At 39.7% G+C, this 23,301-nt stretch overlaps 1 protein-coding gene across 2 annotated transcripts in view; it reads right to left on the bottom strand.

Annotated features, from left to right (window-relative positions):
• NMT2 (N-myristoyltransferase 2) overlaps positions 1-23,301 on the bottom strand; it is a 38,613-nt gene that overhangs the window by 8,531 nt on the left and 6,781 nt on the right. Inside the window, exons 2-8 of one of the 2 annotated variants that reach the window (XM_075746265.1) lie at positions 14,796-14,931; positions 9,213-9,357; positions 5,363-5,481; positions 5,173-5,264; positions 4,950-5,066; positions 4,105-4,275; positions 2,859-2,967 (exon numbers count right to left, since the gene is read on the bottom strand). In XM_075746265.1, coding sequence (XP_075602380.1) covers positions 2,859-2,967; positions 4,105-4,275; positions 4,950-5,066; positions 5,173-5,264; positions 5,363-5,481; positions 9,213-9,357; positions 14,796-14,931 — 889 coding nt within the window. The remainder of the gene's footprint in view (positions 1-2,858; positions 2,968-4,104; positions 4,276-4,949; positions 5,067-5,172; positions 5,265-5,362; positions 5,482-9,212; positions 9,358-14,795; positions 14,932-23,301) is intronic. The other variant, XM_075746266.1, reaches the window with a different exon arrangement.

Genomic DNA, 23,301 nt, shown 5'->3' on the forward strand with positions numbered 1-23,301 from the left:
AGCTTTGGTTAGCTTTCCTGAATATTTCCTTTTACGGAGGATAAGGCTTGTTCTCTTCAGAGCTCATTTATCCTGCTTCATCTGCCTGAGCTACAGACTTGGGCACGTATCACATTAATCATAGCAAAGTCAATTGCAAAAGCAGCCAGGTAGAAACTTGATTACTGGAAGCCCGAAATTAGTGTAGCTGATTATGCTCTGCTCAAAAGGGGGAGGTATTTATTCACATACTCTGGGAGTCAGCAGCCAGATGAAAAATCAAGGCACATTTTGCCACAGCTCTGGCCTCTGTATTACATTTTAGTCTTCCTGCTTTCCTGAGCATCCTGGGACTATGGTTTACCTCCACAACAGCACATCATCTAGATTTTTAAATGACCTGAATCTATAAGGGTATTCACCTGACTCATCAGCATGATGCTTCCTATGCTGTATTTCATTCATAACCTACTTATGAACTACAACATGAAAGGTTAATTTTGGCTTCGTCCCTCTTCTAAAGCTGAACACTGGAGCAGGATGGGAGGAAAAGCAGCTGGGCTGGAATATCTTTATCCCCCAGCAATGCTCAGAATGGCCACCAGTAAATGACTATTTGCAGCCCCAGAAGTCAGGGAAAGCATACAGATCTGGGTTCAAATTTGTTTCTCTGCTCCACATATCAAGCTGCACTGGGCATATGAGTATCCTGGCTCAGGATCTCCATCAGTCAGGAAAAGACAGAGACAAACATGCTCCTGTCCTTATTCTAAACACAGCCAAAATTTACCTCCTTCAGAAAACTCCTTGCTCAAGAGATTAAATGCTTAGAAACAAAACTTTATCGTTTATATCTATAGCTACATGCACGAACACAGCCTTCAGTGAGGGTGGTATTTATTAATTACAGTATTTATTATTTCTGAAAACCTTTTTAATTCAGACTGTTCAAGTGATTAGGAACGATTAACTCCTCTTAAAGAGATGAGCTCCCAGTGGCAATGATATTCCAAGGACACTAAGAAAAGAGGTTAAAATGCAAGAAACAGTGATTGGTGCTGAAGGACAAGACAGTGTGGCCTGAATGAACAAATTTGTGTGACACTACTGTTTATGATAACAGCCTGAAACTGAGGATAAAGATCCTCGCCAACACTTAAACTCTTTCTTAGGAAAAAACTCCAAAAATCCCTAAAGCACAAGACCTAAAGAGAAAATACTAGCATCAGGATTAAATCTTTATTTTCTATGGGAGAAGCTCCCAAGTCTAATCTAAAAATAAACAAGCAGCTGAGGCATATGGGCTCCTACATCACTTAGTTTTAAAAGTTGATTTTCAAAGCACCTGTTTTCTATTTGCACATCTCTGTACAATATGTTTGTCTTACCTATATTTTATGAATGAGATTATGATATATTCTTTGTTTTCTGTAATTTATTTTTCTGTTGAAATCTGGGTTTTAGGATAAAGGAAGATGATCAGTGTACAACTGCTGTTGTTTTTAATGATTCTCTGTAGTTGTATGTTTTGTACTGTAAGATCCTTATTATTTAAATTATTCTTTCCCTGTGTTGTTTCCATGAGAATACTAGAATTGCCACCAAAACTGGTATTTGAAATTGTCTACTGCACTTTTTTAGACTATTAAAAATGTCTTCAAGATTCGATGTAAGCTATATTTAGCTCTCCAAGATTAAAACCTAATTAATTTGGTTATTAATTCTTAAGCTCTAAAATCTGCTGTCCTGCACGCAAGGGAGAACCTGCATGTGCAGGCATGGGTAGCATACAGGCAGCACAGGAAACGAGCCTCTCTGACAGCAGCAGGAGCTCAGATCAAGCCACGGCACATGCTTTACACCAAGGAGTGCTTAGTGTATTACTCAAATATTTAAGTAGTAAGAGAACCTGTAGCATCAAGCTAAATATAACCAACAGAAACAATTCTCCAAAGTCAGACAAATCATTACAAAGTACTATGAGTAAGGAAAAAAGTTGTGGGTTTGTTTTTTTTTTTTTTACCCAAAAGAGAGTCTTTGTTTAAATTAAAAAAGGTTTACTGATATGGCACAGGTAAAGGATATTCTGCAATCCCTCCAAATAGAAAGGTACCTTTTACAAGCAAAGAAATTGTTTTCAATCATAAAGCTTAGACTTGCTTCTATAGGCTATTAATTATAGCAATGAGATTTTTTAAATCATATATCTCAGACTACTTATAGTGACTTGCCCTGCCATGGAAATGCATCCCAAGGCTTTTTGCCAGCCTAACTATTAGCTGCAAACATGAGAAAAAAGTATTTTTAACCTAGCTATGCCAGAACACTTCTTTTTTTTTTCCCCCACTAGACCACGCAAATGAACAGTACACAACATACTGAGGTGGCTTTGGCTGAGCCTGCTTATTGCAGAACATTTTCTGACAGAACAGAAAAAGCTGTGAATTAGAGTGGAATCAACAATCGCACTGTACTCAGCCAACTTTCCAATGGACTTCTCTGCAAACTTTAAGACATAAACTGTTAATTTTCTGTTCCAGTAATCTTTTATCAGATTAATCATACCAAGAATAATCTTATGCATCTTCAACTCAATCCCATATGTTTATGAAGTCAAGGTTTCTGGTTTTTTCTTTGTTTAAGGCTTTTAGGTCAAAATTTATATTTACTCCATATACAGATTTACATTTCCAGCAGCAGTCTCTTCTGTTTAGTATAGACCCTACGGTCTTTTTCATCAACCAGAGAAATCTTTTTTTTTCTTCATGTCCTGCACACACTGCCTTTCCACAGAAAAGCCTGTGCTGTCAGAGACAGATGGAAGGTTATTTTGGGCCTCACAAAAACTGTGGGGATTCTCTAGAAGTCATACTGCTTACATCAGGAAGTCTGTAGAGCTTCATTGTTCTTTGTAGAGTCATGTTTCTACTCAAATGTGAAAATTTCACTTCCACCAATTTTCTGGGATTCAGTGATCGATGCCAATATCTGGGAATAAAATTAATAATGAGATTAAGTAGTATTTTAAGTGTCAGCTTTACTTGCATCCATTTCCCTGTTTGCTCGCATTGCTCCTTCTCTCCAAATTTGTTTCTAAGCTAGCCTGTACTATGTAAGAAGCTTGAGCAACAAAAGATAAGGAAAAGCTATATCCAAACGATAGCTTTCAAACAGCCCTGCTATCACCATATTTTGAATCTAAGCAAATGCTTTTTATTACAGAATGAGTAATCACAGGGCTAAACATTTTAGTACTTGCTATAGCCCTGACAATCTCACCATACTTATATGGTAACATTTATTTTCTTGTACAGACGGGACCCTCTGCTCATGTGTGAGTAGTTTGTTGAAGGAGATTTCCTCTTCCTAGGAGATCATTGTGCCACAGAACATCCCTGGTTATTCTAACACAGTGCAGCTTTTTTTTCCCATCCTTCCTTACAGAAACTTACAGCATCTGCGGTTTGACAGGTACAAACACAATTTCAAATCAAAAAATACCCCTGTCCTCCAGAAAGATAGCTGAAATAATACTGCTGGAATTGAACTTTTCCCAGTAGAAATAAAATCAATTTCAAGCAAACAAAATTATACTTGATTACATACAACTCTTCTCATGTGACAGTTTTCCCATCTTTATCAAAGGCCAATCAAGCCCTCCTTTCTCCAGGAAAGATGAAAGTATTTCAAAAAAAGCAAATCACACAATTCCCAGAAATGCTCTGCCATCTTTGGCAAGCAATCAGGTCAACAGGGAAGTGTCCAGCAGGGAAACGGGCCACTTGAAAAAACACAGCTATACAACGTTGTCATTGCTAGCATGGCTTCTACCAGAAGGTCAACAGAAACATCTATTAGTCTATTTAAGGTACGATAAACAAACCCCAAATTAGATTTTAGTCTGAGTTGTTTTACTCAATGCACTGAGAGGGAATGAAAAAAAAAAAAAAAAAAGAAGAAACCAAAAAACCACCCTGACAAACACTCAGGCCTTCAGGTTAGCCAAGGCCACAACATAAAACTCTTTGAATTTTATGGTTTTATTGTTTCTAGATAATTACATAAAATGTTCTTTAAAATGAGTGCAATAGGAACCGATATTATTATGAACATCACCTAGGTTACCTGCAAGTGGCCACAGGTTTGGGGAGTACCACTCCAGCAGTGTAAACAGCCTGAAAAATTCCTTCTAGGTTTACTCTTCTGGTGATTTCCCGAATCAGTACAGGTGCTACCCGTTTAGATCTCAGTTTCTTATGGACACACAGAAAATTGATTTCTACCATTTTCTTCACACTAAAAGGACATTAAATAGTGGAAAAGTTAAAGAAAGTTGCACGTTGCATATTTTCATTTGTGTAATTGTAGTTTTCTGTGTTGTGACAGAAGAATTTGAGGTAAAAATAAATTGGCATGTGACAAAGTACATCTGCAACAAATACTAATCTACGATTATTGTGACTGCAATGGCAAATTATGCAATATGCAAGCTATGTCTAAGGTGTTTGCAACACTCCTTTTTCAGAGCTCTACCGAGACTTAACCAATTGCCTTACTTTAAGATGCAGAATGGCATCCAAGCACATGCTATGTGGTATCGTAATACTTTATGATTGTCAGTGTCTGAAGAACTGGCCAAGGAAGTCCAGCTGACCGACTAGCCTTTAAATACTTTCCCGTAGGGTCAGAAAATTCTGTGTCGTTATCTGTATCATCTATCAATAAGACAATTCCTTAAATATCTATTACTGGTCTTCATTGTAAGGAGCTCACAAGCTTTTTGGGGGAAAATAAAAAAACCCAAACAAACCGTAAACAAAAAAGTTTCTGCTACATACACAGGATTCTTCTGACTATGGTCAGTGAGCCTTCTTCTCCCTTTTTAAGTTCTCTATGGTAATGGATACCAGTTTAAGATTTGTTTCATGGTGTTATTCTTTTACAAACACAAAATTAATGGTGCATTTTACCTGTCATAAATACGAATATTTGCAGGGATGGCACTTATGAATCCTACCAGTTTTTTGTTTGAAGACACTCTAACCCCACAGTGCCATTGGGGTAACCAGCCCGGAGGACGTAACGCCCTAGAATTGATGACAGAAATAATTACAAATTACTGCCTAAGAAGATGTAATAAAAACAGCCTTCTTTGCACTCCAGCCAGAGCAGAATGTGGAACTTGCTACTCACCACAGAAGAAATTCAGGTGAATAATCAAACCTAAACATATTATCATCATCTTCTACGTAATTCTCATTTAACAATGTGTATAACTCCTTCAACTGAAAACACACACAAAAAAATCCAAAGATTTATCCACACACATCAATCAGAATTAATTTCAATGATTTTAGACACATATAAAAATTGTTTTACTTACAACTTCAGCATTGCTAAGATCCAATGTGTCCCACATAAAACCTTGTGGCAAAGAATATGGCTCTAGGCGGACATTGTCCTTATCTGGTTCAATTGCACCATGTGAAGTTATAACTTCATCTTGTGAGGAAGAAGGATTAAAACAAAAAAAGAACAACAAAAAAGAACAAAAGAACGATTACATTGCTAGCTTTCCTGGTAGTTCTCAAAACTGCATTTAACTCACATCATGTATTTTCTCATAATTATGTGATAGGAACATGAAGCTTTTAAAAAATGCTGGGAAAAAAATAGAATTATTAGCTTATACTACTTCTCATTCTCACAGATCGCATTCAGACTAATGACTATCTCATCAGAAGATCTATAGACATGCACAGAACTACTCTACCTCAACTGATACCCAGTATTTTGTAACACAGGACAGCAATTTATCAGCACATGCACAGTATTTAGCCAGTCACAAGATCCACGGTCTCATCATGAGAAACATGTTGTACTTACAGCTAACAAGCTATGGCTTGGATCCTGTTTACCACTGACTTGAACAGACCTGAACTCAACAGGATTACTCAGGAGCAGTGGCACGACAAAGGCAGGGCATTTACGGGATGCTGCTGAATTGTGAAACTTGTTCCTGAAATCCTACATGAATTCTTCTCCCTTACTGTACAACTCTGGTCCCTCAGTACAGAGCTATAAATGGGAGCTGTTCCTCTTCTATGGAGCAGCATCTGACAAATCACAGAATCACTTAGGTTGGAAAAGACCTTTAAGATCATCGAGTCTAACCCTTAACCTAACACGGCCAAGTCCACCACTAAACCATGCCCCTAAGTGCCACATCTACCTGTCTTACTTAAATACCTCCAGGGATGGTGACTCAACCACTGTTCCAGTGATTCATAACCCTTTTGTTGAAGTAATTGTTCCTAACCTAAACCTCCCCTGGCACAACTTGAGGCCATTTCCTCTTGTCCTATTGCTTGTTACTTGGGAGAAGAGACCAACACCCACCTCACCACAACCTCCTTTCAGGTAGTTGTGGAGAGCGATAAGGTCTCCCCTCAGCCTCCTTTTCTCCAGGCTAAACAGCCCCAGTTCTCTCAGCCACTCCTCATAAGACCTGTGCTCCAGACCCTTCACCAGCTTCATTGCCCTTCTTTGGACACGCTCCAGCACCTCAGTGTCTTGTACTGAGGGGCACAAGGAGTGTAGTGAGGAGTGAAGCCTCACCAGTACTGAGTACAGGGGGACAATCCCTTCCCTAGTCCTGCTGGCCACACTATTTCTGATACAAGCCAAGATGCTGTTGGCTGCCTTGGCCACCTAGGCACACGGCTGGCTCATATTCAGCCGGCTGTTGACCAACACCCCCAGGTTCTTTTCCACCAGGCAGCTTTCCAGCCACTCTTCCCCAAGCCTGTAGTGTTGGCTGGGGTTGTTGTGACCCAAGTGCAGGACCTGGCACCTGGCCTTGTTGAACCTCATACAATTGGCCTCGGCCCATTGATCCAGCCTGTCCAGATCCCTCTGTAGAACCTTCCTACCCTCCAGCAGATCGACAGTCCCACCCAACTTGGTGTCGTCTGCAAACTTACCAAGGGTGCACTCGATCCCCTCATCCAGATCATTGATAAAGATATTAGACAGAACTGGCCCCAAAACAGAGCCCTGGGGAACAACAGGGCGCCTTCCCTAGTTGGCTCCCTCACCAGCTGCGTCAGGACATTATCTTCCACACACTCCAGGAACCTCTTAGACTCCTTCCCCTCCACTGTACTGTATTTCCAGCAGACATCTGGTAAGTTGAAGTTCCCCACAAGAACAAGGGCTAGCGATTGTGAGACTTCTCCCAGCTGCTTACAGAATATTCTGTCTGCCTCTTCATCCTGGTTGGGTGGTCTGTAACAGACTACCACATGATATCTGCTTTGTTGGTGTTCCCCCTGATTCTCACCCATAAACACAACCCTATCGTCACCATCATCAAGCTCTAGACAGTCAAATGTTCCTTTGTAGTACAAACTTTTGCCAAATGACGCACAATCCTGACAAATAGTTTGCTGTCCAGTTTGGAAGGTCATCATTACCAGCAGCTGTATGCAAACTCTGGAAAGTATCACCAGCCTAAATGTTACTGCCACTGCATACCACGCTTGGCCTAACTAAAAGACCTATTGCTAACAACCTTAAATAGAAGGCAGAAGGATTCTGAAATTAATTTAATGCAAAGATCCCTACAGCTATTTCTTGAATCAATAGATTATTTTTTTCCATGTAAACATACCCAGCATATCAAATACTGAAGACTTCCCAATATGTTCATTCAACAGATAAAAGAAAAATCAGCAGGATCAAGAAGCAATTCATAAACACTGTTGAACAAAACCCTTGCCGGCTAAATTCAACAAAACATATTTCTACTGAACAACACTACCAAATCATTTTTAGAGCCAATGTATTGGTCCTTTTAGGCTGGCAAGTGACAGACTCTCATCTCTATAGAAGTGCTGTAAGATATATTGACTAAACTGAACTGAAGTCCTGAAACTGCTGTACAGACACCCAAATGAGTTCTGAAAAAGCTTTGTTATGGCCAGGGTATTTTTTTGATTTACACATCAATTTATTTCGGCTAGAGTCTTCCTTCATCTAGGCAGGATTACTGTGACAATTACTACCATTAGTTTACAGACGTATCTGGATAGAGTTTACATGGAGAAGAGCCAGGACAGATCAGTTGAATCTGGTGGAAAATATTACATCTGGGGACTCACTCTGGACTTCTCTATGCAAGGAAGTCAGGGAGAAATGAGATCACTGTGGATTAAGCTATAGAAATGGATCAATGTGAAATGGTGCCCTGTGGAGAGCGAGCAGAGTGCTCCTGTGCTTTAGACTCCACCTCATTTCGGCTTATTCTACACCAGTCTCCAATGCCATGGAGAGAAACCTGCAGAACAGAACAATGACAGCTATTGCACTGAGACGGCTTTACTTGTGGGGTCCCCAAGTTTTGTCGGCACTGAAGAGCTACAGCTGCTTAACTTGAAGGTAATGAAGGGGGAAGAAGAAGGTTCAGAAGGCAATTCAGAAAAAGCAAGAGTCAGCAACTATCTTCTCCAACAAAGACTAGGATTTAGCAACTGTGTTATCAGGGATCAGATCAATATAAAAAACAATCTGCCAAATTCCTTACAAAATTAAAGGCAAGGAGAGGTCACCTCAGCATCTCAGTTGGTACCAAGAACAGAGAACGGACTCTGAGAAAGCATGTCTTCAAGGTAGCGTACCTTGTGGAGGGGGCATGTAAACACACAGCAGTACAAGTGTTCATGCATGAGAGAAGAGCCATTATCCACTTAAAGCTGCATGAAAACAGTGTAACTTACAGCAGGAGAGTCATTATCTCTGATAGCAAATCTAGCTATTGAAAAAATTTGAGGGGAAATAAATAAATAAATTAATTAAATCAGAGCTTACTTTTTGTCACCACTTAGACCACTTATTTTCCCTGGAGTGGAAAAGACTTCTATATTCTGTTGCTCAAGAGTTCAGACCTAAAATCTACAAAGGAATGCTATTTTAATAGCATTTCCCACTTTTATAGAGAACATCAAAATGAGATTTATTAACATTGTGTTTTGTTGCGTATCATTTCAGGGCAGGGAAGTAAACACTTGCCTAGAGAACATCAAGAATTCCACATAAACTACACAAAAGATTAAGGATCTCTACCGTGCACAATCCAACTTCATACCCATTTTAGAGAACACGCCACGCAGCTGGCACACATTCTTTTAGTGGTCAGTAAGACAGATCTTATGCCCAGGTCCAGTTACACTTACTAAGTTTAGGTACAGGTTGTGTATCCCAAAACTGGTATTTACGTTTGGTAGCCTCATCAATATTCTTTGCTGGGCCTTGGCACGCAGAGAGCAGCTCCATTGCTCTCTGGATGTCTTGAAGCTTCTGCATTGGAATGGCTGGATTCTGCACACAAATGGAAGAGGAAGCTTATTGAATACATTTACTTTGAACAAGTTTACAAACATGTACATTTATTTTACTGTTACATACTCCTTTATGTACTCTTCTCATCGTGGTTAGTTTAGGTATAACCGTTGGAGGCAGGAGGGCGGAAAGTTAGGTGGACAACAGACAAGCAACTTCACAAAACACTTCATAGTTTTGAGCAGTGCTTGCATTTAACCATGAAACTGGAGCATTTTTAACACAAATGCTGCAGCATTAAGGCAAGATACCAGTATCACAATAAAAAGCTTCTTGTATTCCCTGTCTCCTTCCCCCCGGTAAAACACAATAAACCAGCACAAAGCAGAGCAGCTTAGATATCTAACAATCTAAAGATACCATTGGTACACACAGAGATGTTTGAAGTTTTACACATACAATATAAAATAATATTTAAATTCACAATGGTTCATTATTTCAGGTACACCATATTGCTACAAATATCCACTTTTTAACCTTAGTTATATTGTATCTGCCTTCTATTAACTTCTATAGTAGGTACCCTTCTGCACTGTATCATATGTGGGAGTTAACCGTCTTGCCACTAACGCCAACTGTGCCAACACTCACAACTAAAGATAATTTTTACTGATAGAAGCAGACAGACATAAAATAAACCAGCTTTCCACTTAAAAGTTGAAAAAATATTTATAGAAAAGTTATTTGAAAAGCATAAAACCTAAGGCTAAGCATTTCTAAACTGAGCTCTTAAACCCTCATTTTTGATCGCTCTAAGTGTAACTGGAATGAGTACTTTACCTGAATAGGAAAGTAGAAAGAAATAATGGTAACATACTTCTAAATCTAAAGGGATCTTTTTCTCTCTCTTTTTTAATCTATTTATTTGGTTTGTTTTATCTCCCAAGTGGTAAGTCCTGTTCTGAGGCATACTAACAGCATGCTTGTGCTCAGGTTTTCCCAGACTGCAGTGCAATAAATACAGTTGAAGGAATAGTCTCAAATACATTGGAAAATTTGAAGCAATTCCGCACAGAGATTTCAAGGCAGATGTTTTTTTTACTGAGTATCAATGGATCACTATTTCCATATTTCACTTTCTCTGTAGGATTCATGTGTTGAAAACCCACCATAAATTACATGTAATAATGATGGAAAGCTTCACTTGGATAGACATCTGCCTCTAGTATCCTCAGTCACAAAAGAAGTAAAACTCCCTGCCGGTAGCTCAAGCAGGTCGTTGTTTTCTATTTATAAAAAAAAAATTGTAGTCTTTAAACATTATGCAATTTCTTTCATTAATATAAGTAGTGCAAAAATTTACCTGTGGGCATACTTTAAACACCTGTCATCTGAGTAGTTGTGAATTAACATATTTACACACGTTAGAGCAACACTATTGCAGCATAGAAAAAACCTGCTCTCTTTCTAGATCCGAATTACAGTGGCATAATTTACTTTTCTCAACTAAAAAATCAATTTGTCTATTACACACTGGCCTGATACAAATACTTCTAATGCCACTAGATAAGTTCTGAAATCTTAGCAGTACATTATGGAATCATATACAAATATTAACATATTGTAGGTAATTTTGTATGTTTATTTTAAGTCTCTAATGTTTTTTCCACATGAAGAAGAAGAAACAGAAAATAAATAAAAAAGAGACATTAGGTTCTAAAAAGATCTTACTCGCATATGTAAAGTAAAAAGGTCACGTTCTGGTACTAAATACAACATGGCTCGGGACATCAGGAGGAATATCCTTTCCTTTCAAAATGTTCAAAGGTCAGCCTGGCTAAGAAGTTTACTTTCAACCCTTTTTGTTTTCTTTTAATGGAAAGCAAGAAAAGCCTACACATGAAGAACTTCACATGAATTAGAAAGAAGAGTGATTTTGTTTAATTTCAGTTTAGGGGAAATATCTCCTCACAGCACAAGACGGCACTGTTGTGCAACAGGGCTGAGGTACGCAATGTTTTTTTTGCCTCAGTTTTGGTGACAAGATCTTCGATGTCCCTGAGCCTCGTAGCACAGTCTGTGAGACTGCCATTAACCACAGCAAAAGAGAAAGTTAGGGACCACTCAGCAAACTAAGTGTGCACAGGTCCTTGAAAACAGACCAGATGCATCTGAGGTGCTGGTGGAGCTGGCTGATGTTACTGCAACTAGCATCTATCACAAGTTTAAAAGGTTACAGCAATTGGTGGAGGTTCCTTATGACTGGAAAAGGGGAAATGTCACACCCATCTTCAAGAAGACAAGGGGGAGGATTTTGAGAACTCGGGTCAATACTGTTTAATGATCTGGACATGAAAAAGACTGCTTTCTCTGCAAGTTTATAGGTGATACCTAGTTGGAAGAACGGACCACAGAGCTGCTATTAAAAGCTATTTTGACAGGCTGGAAACAGAAACTTCATAAAGTTTGACAAAGACAAATGCAAAGTCCTGCATCTGGGATGGAAAAAGCCCACGCAATAGCAGAAGCCAGCATGGACTGGCTAGGAAGCAGCTTTACAGAAAAGAACTTGGAGGTCCTTGTGGGCAGCTAGCTGAACATGAGCCAGTGTTTGCTGGCCAGCAAAGAACAGCTGCATACTAGGTTGTACCAGTAAGACTGGCCAGCAAGTCTTCCCATTTATCTGGCACCCTTGAGATCACATCTCACAGTTTTGGGTTCCCCATTACAAGGAAAACATTGACATTGTGTAGTTCATTGGAGGGCCACCAAGATGACTGGGGGGCTGAAGCACATGACATACAAGGAGAAGATGAGAGCTCTTGGTTTGTTCAGCCCTAAGAAGAGGTGGTTAAGGCAACAGGAGAAATCTTATTACTGCCTAATGGGTGGATGTAAAGAAAACTAAGCCAAGTCTTTTCAGAGGAGCACAATGATTGGACAAGAAACAATGGACACAAGTTGCAAACCAGCAAAATCTATTTAGATGTAAGGAATTACTATATTTTCAACCACAAGTGTAGTCAAACACTGGAACAGGTTGCCCACAGAGGTTGTGGAGTCTCCATCCATGGAGACCAAACAACCTGATCTAGGCCTGAGCAACCTGATCTAGCTAGATTTACTCTAATAAGAAGGTTGGTTGAAAGACCTCCAGAGGCCCCTTCAAATCTAAATTATTCTGTGACTACGTTGCGTAGGCCACTGGTGACTACAATAACGACTGATAACATCACAGATCTGGCAAGCTTCATGTGTGTCAGTGTGGACAGTCTACATCATTGGGACTTGTAACGGGGAGAGATCAAAGTCTTGTGAGATGGGCAGTGAAGTGTCCTAAAGGTCCTTGTAAGCAGACAATGCTAACAAGCATTTATTGTTGTGGTTACACTCATGCCAGTGTTCAACAAGTCCAATATCACAAATAAGACAGGGAGGAGCCAAGGAGATTCACTGTTCTGGTTTTCTCATGTCCAGACTGGTACACCTGTTTACAAACTCACCTGACAAAATATTTTTTCAAAATAATTTTCAATGAGTTCAGAAGCCCCACTGAGTATTACCTGATGATCCCGCATATATTTTTCTTAGAGGTAAGGCGTATAATGTCACTTTCCTCCAAAATATTTTGTAAACGTCTTTTCAACCAAGAGCAAGCAAATGCTAAAAGCCTTTCTTTCTACAATATTTTTTCCATAGCACAAGGAATACAAAAATCTAAGTATCAGTTGAGTAGCACAGATAAATAAACATACTTCTCCACACTGACTCAGATCAGCAGTCTAAGATGCTTTCAAAAATATTTAAAACAGGAATATTTTCCAAGACAAACTCATCTACTTATCAATGTGTACACCTGGAACACAGCAAAGGCGGCAAAAAAATCCCAGCCAATGCTGATGCATTTGAAACTAGAGAAAAGTGGAAGCCATATAAGAACAGTAAAATGATTCAGCTGCATAGAGCTTGAGAGAAAGACTTAAATAAGAGCTTTTCTGTTATGTCAATAAAAGAGAAAATTTCCTAACATTGCTAACAAACTGGCTAAACTTCTTGTGACAGTAAAATAATCACGTAGAGTGCCACTCTAAGTACCTAACTTGGAACAAGGCTTCCACGTTTGCAAAACACATCACACCAGAGAAATGGTGTGCAGGACTGCAAGGTGCTGAGGATGAAAATCTTGCACATAAAAACAAAAAATGGAACAATAAGTTTGGTCAGCAGGGAGCCAAGGAACTCCCAGGATACTGCAGCAATGAACTATGTCTTTATGTTAACGTTAAAATTGACCTCACTCTGATTGTAAGAGTTTGAGGTTACTTGGTTATCGCCTGCAAACGGTCTTGTATTAGCAAATCATGCCACGTGCTGTATAGAAACACAGTATCAAAACATGTGGTGAGATCAGAAAATACGTAAGATCCCTCTACACATTTTAAAGCGTCCCCTGTGCCAAATGTGCCCATTCAAAGCCATGGGGGTGACATTTAGGGAAGATCTAAAGGGACAACACAAACCCTATCAGTATGTTAATGAGCCAGAACACAACCTTCTTCCCTAAAATTAGTTGGTAGCCCCAACGTACTTGACAAATCTTAAAGGCTGAATAGTACTACTGGTACAACAGTGTAACTTTTTCCACATTAACCTGATAAAGCAAATACAACTACTTCAATCTGCTCAACGGTCCACAAACTTTCTTATTATCATGTTATAAACTTCAGTTCTCAGGCTCAGATTTCTCTTGAGATAAAAGCTGCATGTTAAAAGCCACCACGTGATGCTATTCACCGTTCATTCAGAACACGGTCATCAAAAGCACATAGACAATGCTATTTTATCACAAAGCCCACAAAAATTGCACATCCCCTCACGTAGTTTTGCATTTTTATTTACAGCGGAGGCCTTTCAGATGGCAAAACACTTCTTCAGTCTGTATCTCCATGTTAGAGATTACTGCATTTTATGTAAGATGACATGCTGCTTGTTTGCCCAAATGAGACTCTGGTTAGCACAGCACGTACACCCTCCCTCCTACTGCTGATGCTCACCATGAGATAGCATTATGCTGTACAAGTTACTGAAACTGCACTGAGTCAAATTAGATGGTGGCTAAACTAAAGGCAATTCATCAAACACAGAATCTATTTAAAAGCATTACCACTACAGATTAAGGTTCCCTGCGACAAAGCTGTCACTAGTCTGAGTTCTAACTGCTGGAAAAGAAAGACAAGACACCTCTTCCTCTGCTTTTCTCACAGTACACCACCGTGGTGGTAACGACGACTCTCCAGCTAACTTCATACAACCTGCAAACACCAGGCCTTACCTTGCTTCTGTCTCTATTAGGACAGGAACTATTTCCTTAATTCTGATGTGTTAAGGCAGAACTACCAGCTCACTTTTACAAAAAAAACAACACACAAAATTAAATTAGGAAGCAAGCACAAATTAAAACAGAACCAGACTCTCACTTTTGAAGGCTGTTGAATTTTAATCTCCTGGGAGTCAGACGCAGAATCTGATTTGGTGCCTCCAGAATTTGGTTTCTCCTTTTTTCTCTTCTGCTTCTTTTTCTTCTTCTTTGCTCCCAAATCCCCTCCAGGACTTCTGCCAGAGATTTAGAGAATGTGCAATGAGAAAAATCAATACCACCATGCTTAAAATTAAAAAAAAAGTTAAATATGGAAAACCCAGCATTTTAATATGAAAAATCTAACAGCAGTTTGAATGTGAAGAAAAGGCAGGGGAAAGGAAGGAAGGGGCGAACTGAGAGCACTGATGAAAAACTTCCTGCAAGTGCTTTCTCATTTGTTTTATACTCAGACCCCAGCACAACCAGGCATTTTGACACACTAGTGTTAAATTGTGACACTATATAACAGCCAGTGCTCTTCGTCAGGCTATTACCCAGCACAAACATCAAACAACTAAATTCAACAGTTTGGAGGAACTCAGGAAAGTGTAGGAACTAAGGAAAGTAACCTCCTTGGGCCATTAATAGTTACTGAATTTCTGATATTTTTTCCCCTGCATGCTCAATCATCAGGCACATCTGAATTTGAAAAGAATCCAAACAAAACCACTCTGTTTTTCAAGGAATTTTGTTTGTAACTTAAGTAGTGATTAAAGTCTTGCTGAAATCTCAGTAAGAAACAACAAACAAGTAACCAGATACTTGTGCTTTAAAACGAAAAAGTACAATGGGCTTAACTTTAATTGAAACAACAAAAGAAAACCCAACAAAAAAGTATACATTGCACTTGAAGGTTCTGACATATTTTGACTATTGATAATACAACTCCTTTCTTCTTTAAGGACATTCTAATTTGACAAATAATCAAGATACAGAATCAAGATTAGAATAGAATTTGCAAAGCATGGGAGGTGTTGGCAACTCTCCGATGGAAGGCAAATAAGGAGGCAATGAGTCAGTTAACACTGAATCCTCTTCAAGAGGTTAATTTCCCAGCAAAATCATACATACATCATGGACCTCAAGAAAGATATTGGGGCTTGGGGAACACGAGTGTTTTTCACTGGAAAAGAAAAAATTCAATGCAACAAACAATGGTTTATTTTAATTCTGGAGGGGAAAAAAATAAATCAGATGATATACTGGCAAACCAAAAAGAGAACTCAGAAGAACGTAACTAAAGTTATTAAGATCAACATGTTTGCAAGGGCCATGTTATTCACTGTAACACACTCACTTTCAAGATTACAATGCCCAGCCTTAGCACCTATACCTTGTCAGAGCTGAAGTCGGCAAGAAAACACCGAAACGTCCAGTTGGGAGGCCAAAAGCCTGCAATTAATCAAACATGCAACTAAACAAAGACTCATTTTTGTGAGAACATTACTGTTCTCTACAGCTTGTAGTGAAAGATCAACCCCGAGAAGTCTTTAACATTCACAGTTACACTGGCTTAAGTTATCCTCCCAGAAAAAGGGGAGAGAGTTATAAATGCAGCATCCTCCAGGATAAGACCAAGGAGTTACTCAAGGGACAACACTGTAGCAGACCAAACACTCACAGAGGAGAGAGAAGAGAACTTGTAGTATTTACTAGAAGTCTGCAGAAAAAAACCCACAAAGTTGTATAAGTAAGGCAGGGAGAAAATCTTCTGTTGCAGAATGAAGATACTGCCTGAACAACTAGATGATTCTGTTAATAATTTCTATACTCTCAGTTTTAAATAACTGAATTTAAATTTATTTGAAGGCCTGTATACCAAGCTGATATTTTTTACAGAATTTAAACATACAACACACCCAGAGGCCTGGCAAGAAGTTATAAATATGAGAGAGTAAAAAACCACACGCGTACAAGACCTAGGACTTCACCACCTCTGGCAAAACTGAGATGAAAATACTGGGGAAAGCGATTTCCTTTGCTAAGATTCATTTAATGAGGTACTCTTCTACTTTCTTGAACTGTCCACAAACTTTCGCCTTTTCCTCTAACATCTCACATACAGCAAACAAATGATGCCACCGTGTCCTTGAGCTGATGCCCAAGGGCTTTTGTGTTGAACATAAGTCTACCAGGAGTTTCAGCAAACACCGTTCATGAACAGACGCTCTGCTCAGGCACTGGAGCCCCGAGTCACACTGGTGCAGCTCACTTGCCTTCTTGCCTTTCAGCAGAAGCCGGCCCCAATGACACCGCAGGGGAATTCTGCTCACTGGGATTACCTGAGGGTCAAATGTTTTATTTAGTTTGGTGAAATAATGAACGACTGTTACTCAAAAAAACGTTTGGCAGCTATGGAGAAAAAGCAGCTTTGCCAAGCTTTACTAATGTTATCCCCAGTTAAACTGTACTTTTACCAGGATAATCTTAGTTTGTTCTTTGACCAGCTCAAGGTCTTTTTCATACTGAAATGTGTATTTTTAATGTGGGAAAGAGGGAAGACAGGACTAAATTGTTGTAAAGTATACATGGCATTTAAAACTACTATTTTTTTTTTCATTTTTTTTTAAGTCTTCCCAAATCCCAGTCCTCAGATTATGACCTTCAGGTTTAGAGCTTTCACGTTGCCTCTAGCAAAAAAAATACCAGTATCTTTGTCTGACAGGTTATCCAGGGAATGTTCAGAGTAGTTATTTATGTGCAGTCTCCTGCTGGGGTCAGTCTTTTTTTACTGTTACAGTCCGCAGATTGTAAAAAGAGGATTTAAAGAAAGATCCACTTGTCCTTCAACTCTTTAGGCACGTCTGCAACCAGGAGATTTGGCAGCAGGCAGCACGCAGAAACTTCTACTGAGTAAACAGGTTTGTCCAACACAAGTTACAACCAGAGATACGAAGCAAATTAGGGCAAAAGCAAATCCAAAACATCTCAGGATTTTTTGGCCTTCTCATACTCTTCCTTGAAAAGAACCAAAAGGCTCTAAAACTGGGAGTAAGAATGGCTGGGAACTACGTTGCTCAACTTGTAGTAATGATGCTGGACACAACAGCACAAAGGATATGCAAAGGTAACGAGATTAAAAGCAAAGAGTCCTATTATAAGCTTTCCTCTTAAACATTCTTGTGTGCTGACTTAGATCTGAGTTCTTCTTTGTCTGGTCAGATACATTTTGCGGTGTCATCATAAAGGTGTATCTCACTCTTAAAAGTTTGGGAGGGGAAAGTTTCCCACTTCTATGAAAGCTGACCTTTAAGCGTGAAATCTCTTTTGCTGAACTACTGTGCTACTGTTGAAGCAATACAACTCAGAGCACAAGTCCCACGCGGGAAGCAGGAAAAGGATATGCAACTCAGGGTGATGCTACGCCTAGCTGTCAGGAAACATAACGTTTTCACGCATCAGATCAACACATCTGCCCCAGTCCAACTCACCACATAAACCACCGCTGGTCATGCTAAGAAAAATATTCAGTGTTAGACTTGGGGAAGATTTTGACTATGCCAGCCTAATAGAGACACACTTATACCAGGAGCACTTTACTGACAGGAGGGTGAGACTACACACTGAGACTGAGGTGTACCCATGTGTGCACAAGGTCTAAGATACTTTTAACTGCATCCACAATGACAGCTTTGTCAGTCTGATGAAGAAAGAAGTGAGGCCAGCACAAAAGTGACGTGCAAATCAAAATTCAGCTGGGGTAAAACAAGAGTCAAAAGACCTTGTTCTGCCCCAAAAAGATTTAACCTTGCCACAGAAACAGGTGGTGGGTATGACTCTGAGACAGTCACTTAGGCCTACATTTTCATGATTTTGTCTGCAAGTTACGAATGCAAGCCCGTGATCCCACCCACATACCTTTCCACTTATGTACACACATCTGGTGTTTTGCATAAATGTGAAAAAGACTTCTGCTTCTCCCTGCATGTGTTGGTCTTTTTTTTTAAACTGAAAAATGGGGATACTTACTGCATTTGGGGAAAAGTGTGGCAAAGGCAGAGAAACTTACTTTGCGGAGCTCTGAGCAAAATCACGAAAAGCTGAAGTGGAAGAATCAGGAGGAGCGTTCGAGTTACCCTACTTAGGTGGTCAAACTGTTCTGGCTGCCTTGGTTTTGATTTGAGATTATCTCTCCCACTGAATATTTGTCAGTGTTATTTTAATTGCCTTTTTGGACACTAAAGTCTGCTTTAGCAGAAACAGCTTTTTGTAATATCAACATCTGTTTTAAATTACACGGAATGGTAATTTTAAGTCAGAAATTTCACAGATTTAAAACCAAACATGTACTTCAGATGTTTATTTTTAAGCTGCAAAGGCCTAAGCATGTGTGGACGTTTTGTCCTCACAGCATTTTTTCTCTCTCTGAGTAAGTGAGGTTACAAAACTACATTTCTGAAGACACTATATAGATCTTTTTGATCACAAAAATCAGATCTTGTATATATGGGCAAGACTCCAAAAAATTTCAAAGTAGTATTATTTATACTAAGGCTGTCCTTGGTTCATAAAGAAAAGAGAGGCTTAGATGCAAAGGGCTTTCCCCTTGCTCTATTAGACTACCACTACTTCAAGAGAATAAGAAGGTCCTGACCAAAAGGGCTTACGTCCTTCAAATTCCACTTACTAACAAACTACCATTACTTACAATCTCCTCTCTGGACAAAGATTTCATTTGCATACATTTCAATACTTGGAAATGCAAGGTCTTTGAGCATGAAAACCTAGTAGCAATGCCTTAAAACCTAACCCAACAGATACTCCTCAAAGCTTAGCGCGTTTCCTCTGCCTCCCCCTTCAAGTCTGGAAGGCTGTACTCCAAGATGTAAATCTCGCCTGCTAAAACTGAACACTGCCTCCAGTACCTTAAAAATATTTTTTAAAACCTAAAAGTAGTGCTGGTTATAAAGTTGCCATTTAACAATAATCAAAGGGGTACACTACTAAAACATTCAAAGTAAATAATCTGTGAGCGTTGGGGGGAGTTGTTTAAAGGTCATACTTTTTCCTCATCTGTTTACTAAATGATCTGTGCCCAAAGCCTTTCTGCCATTGAGCATAAGGGGCTATTTAGAATGAACTGAGAGAGCTTACAAAGCTAGGCTCAGCAGGGTGGATTCAGGTGGAATAAATACTTTTTTTTCTACATACACACTAACAAAGCTATTTTGTAAACAACACTTTATTATGAAACAGAACAAGTACAGCATAATGCATCTAGCAGGAGCAAGCTGCAGACACAGAATAGGAGAACAGCAATGAGTCACACAACATACATAATCCTGCATCTAAAAAACAGGAGCAGAAACAGAGGACAAAGACATTTGCACAGTTGAGAGCTATAAAATGGTATTTGCTGCAGTCATTCAGTGCTCAAGCTTGTAAAAAACCAGCAAATAAAAAAAAATCAAAGTCATACATATATATATAAAAACCATGTATTTTTTTGTGGTCAGTATTATAAGGCCCTGTTTTCAAATGTCAAGAAACAGCTTGAAAGTAACTTTATTTACAAAACAATCCTTCTAGAGACTGACACACAACAGATACTCTACCTCCTTCTAAAAAATGAGGGTTAAAATAGCATGAGATTAAATACTGATCGGCAGCAATGGAGACCATTCAGAATTTAGTAGGTCAGCTAACACAGTCATAGTGTCAAGTAGTAATACTGGTCATAAATTGCCTAGGTATATAAAACCTAATCTAAAAGCTCAAAGCAAACTTTAAAACTACCTCAAAAATTAAGGTACTATGTTAGGGAGGAAAAAAGGGAATAATTAGGTTCCTATTACCATGGGTTAATCTCCCAGATCAAGATTAGATCTTTGTGTTTGCCGTAATGTGAGATTTTTCTTTTTGTTTGATGGAATTTGTTCAAATACTTCAGCCTGCAGACAAACAGTAGCAAACAAGATTCTCAAAGATTACAGGAAAATAAAGTAATTCAAAAGTCAATATTAGACTTCATGCATCAGAAACATGATAGAAGACTGATACTAATGCTTTGAGGCTTTTTCAACTGGAATGATCTACCACTAATTTAATTAAACTTCATATTACTTGGAAACATTAATTTTCTTATTCAAAAATGAGTAAGGCAGCTTCTTTGAAATATTCATTAAAATACATTTGGGATATTCACAAAAACAAGTTTTTGGGGAGAATGGCCTAGAGCCCACAGCCTCAGTAGTTGTCCCTCAGAGCTGAGCAAGACCCAAGTTGGGGTAGAGCAGCAGGCTGTGATTCAGAACACACCAAAGTGCAATTCTTTGTTCCCCAACTGCTCCTTACACACTGCTTCTGCCCTTGCTGTCACAACAGCCCAAGCACGTAGCTGCAAGCCCAGCTACACTGCAGAGGGCAGCTACCGCACGGTCATGCACACAAACGCAAGAGCAAAACTGGAGTAGGAATAAGGTGCGAATGAATTCTAGACAGCTATCAAATAATTTCACCTAGCATGTCAGGTCGGCTCCTACCAAGAGCAATAAATAATCCTTCTCTGCTCTTAGCAGTGTTACTTTTACATATTTGGGAATCATCAACTGTGGTGTATTTATGCAAACAAATGTAACAAAACCCGCAAGATAATTAAACACTATTTTGTCTATTTTCAATATCCCAGATTTATATTACCATAATTATTTTTGACACAACTATTTTAGCATGCATGCCATGAATTCACTGACAGAGCAGCAAGCATCGAAGTTTTGCCCTTTCCTGCCTTTTAGACAAGTCAGTCACCTAAGTCTCTTACATTTCTCTTGCCGTGTTTAATAAGATGCAGTTGCTTGTTGCCAAGCAAATCCTAGGGGCAGGAGACAACAGTGTACAACCTCAAACATCAATCACCTACGGGAATGCTCTCAACCAGATGAATCAGAAATTCATGAAGACGACACTTGTGTAGCTGCGTATAGACTAACTTATTTCTATTTTAACTTACTCCAGCCACTCCTAATCATGACAACAAAGTGTTTTATCTGCAATCATGGTTTCTAACACCCCCAAAAAAGTAAATTTAAATGAAGTCAATTTTAAAAACATGTTCCTCCCACTTCCCTGCCCCAAAAGCCCCCAAGTGCAGAGCAAACCAGACCCTTGGCACCTTGTACCCAGACAGAGCCATGCTGAATGCGGCTGAATGCCAGCTGGGTGCAAGGGCCCACATTTATGCTGGCTGCCTCTCCTGTCAGCTCCCCAAGCAACTGGGGACAGCACCTGATCCGCAGCATGGGAAGATTTAAGAGGCAAGATTAGTGAAGAAGGAACTACAACCAGAACAACAGCGTTTGCTCTGGGTAATGCCTTGGTAAGACATGCGCTCTGCTCCCCACAGCGTGTGGATTTAGAGGTAGTATTTTCTTTTGGGCAATAGGTGACGTTGAGGAGTGTTTGCAGGACAGAGACGATGCCTGGACAGGTCCCCAGGCCCGGGAGGGGATGGGGGAGGTGGGGGGTGCGTGTGTGTGAGGGCTGACCGGAGGGAGCCGCTCAGCTGGAAACAACCCAACAAGTAAGGGGCACTTCCTCAGAGCGCTGTGACCCACTACGGGGGGATTCCTAACTGCAAAAAAAGCCAAGGAAAGCCCCCAAATCTTGAAAAATCACTGTGAGCACTGAATAGGGGAATCTAATTAGCGTATAACAATTAAAAAAAAAAAAAATATAACTTGGCAATACTTGAGTCAGGCCCCACAAACTCAGGCTTCGCCTGTCTCATGCTCCAGTACAAAAGAAAACAATTAATAAAATAGTTGGAATGCAGAAGCAGGATAAGAGAAGCCGTAAATTAGGGAATAGTCCTTGGGTATGAACTAGAAAAGACACAAAGTTTGAGGCAACCTGATAAAGGGAGGCCCAACATGCCAACAAGCCTGGGACCATCTGGGCAGGATGGATAACAAGGTTGCTGAGCTTGCAAAACGGGGATAATGAAGAAGAGGTCACCCAACTCTGTACACTGAAGAAGAGGAGAAAGAGGAAGATTTGAGGAGGACGACCCCTGACGACCACCTGAGAAAGAAACTGCGCAGGTGTATCAGGACATTAGCATATATTCAGGAGTTCCCGGAATAATAATGAATATGTATTAAATGTATCAGAAACCTAATGAATATGTAAACTCCTTTGTAATATAAATCACGAACAATTTGTTTCTCGTTGAGACGCACGTTCGTGGAAATATCCCGGTGCGACTCCCAGCGCTGCAATAAAGGATACCTGCTTAATAGTCACATTGGCTATTGAGTGAATTTCTTTGATTCAGATTGGCACCCCAGATGGGACCCTCTCTGCCCGGCTGCAGGACCCATTGAGATTGGGACTCTCTTGGGTACCCCCGGGGATTTCTCCGGAGAGACTCCTCTCCTCAATCGGATCACTGCGGGGGCAGACAAGGACCATCTATTGAAAGGTATTCTTTAAAATATTTTGTTTTTATTTTTATTTGTTTAAGTAACTGTCTGGAGGTATTGGTTGTTTAGGAGTTTAACAGTTACTACTCTGTTTTTGGAACCGGTTGTTTGGTGGCTCCCCGTAGGTCGTTACGTTATAACGCA

The sequence above is a fragment of the Balearica regulorum genome, chromosome 2, assembly GCF_011004875.1.
Source record: "Balearica regulorum gibbericeps isolate bBalReg1 chromosome 2, bBalReg1.pri, whole genome shotgun sequence".
NCBI lineage: Eukaryota > Metazoa > Chordata > Aves > Gruiformes > Gruidae > Balearica > Balearica regulorum.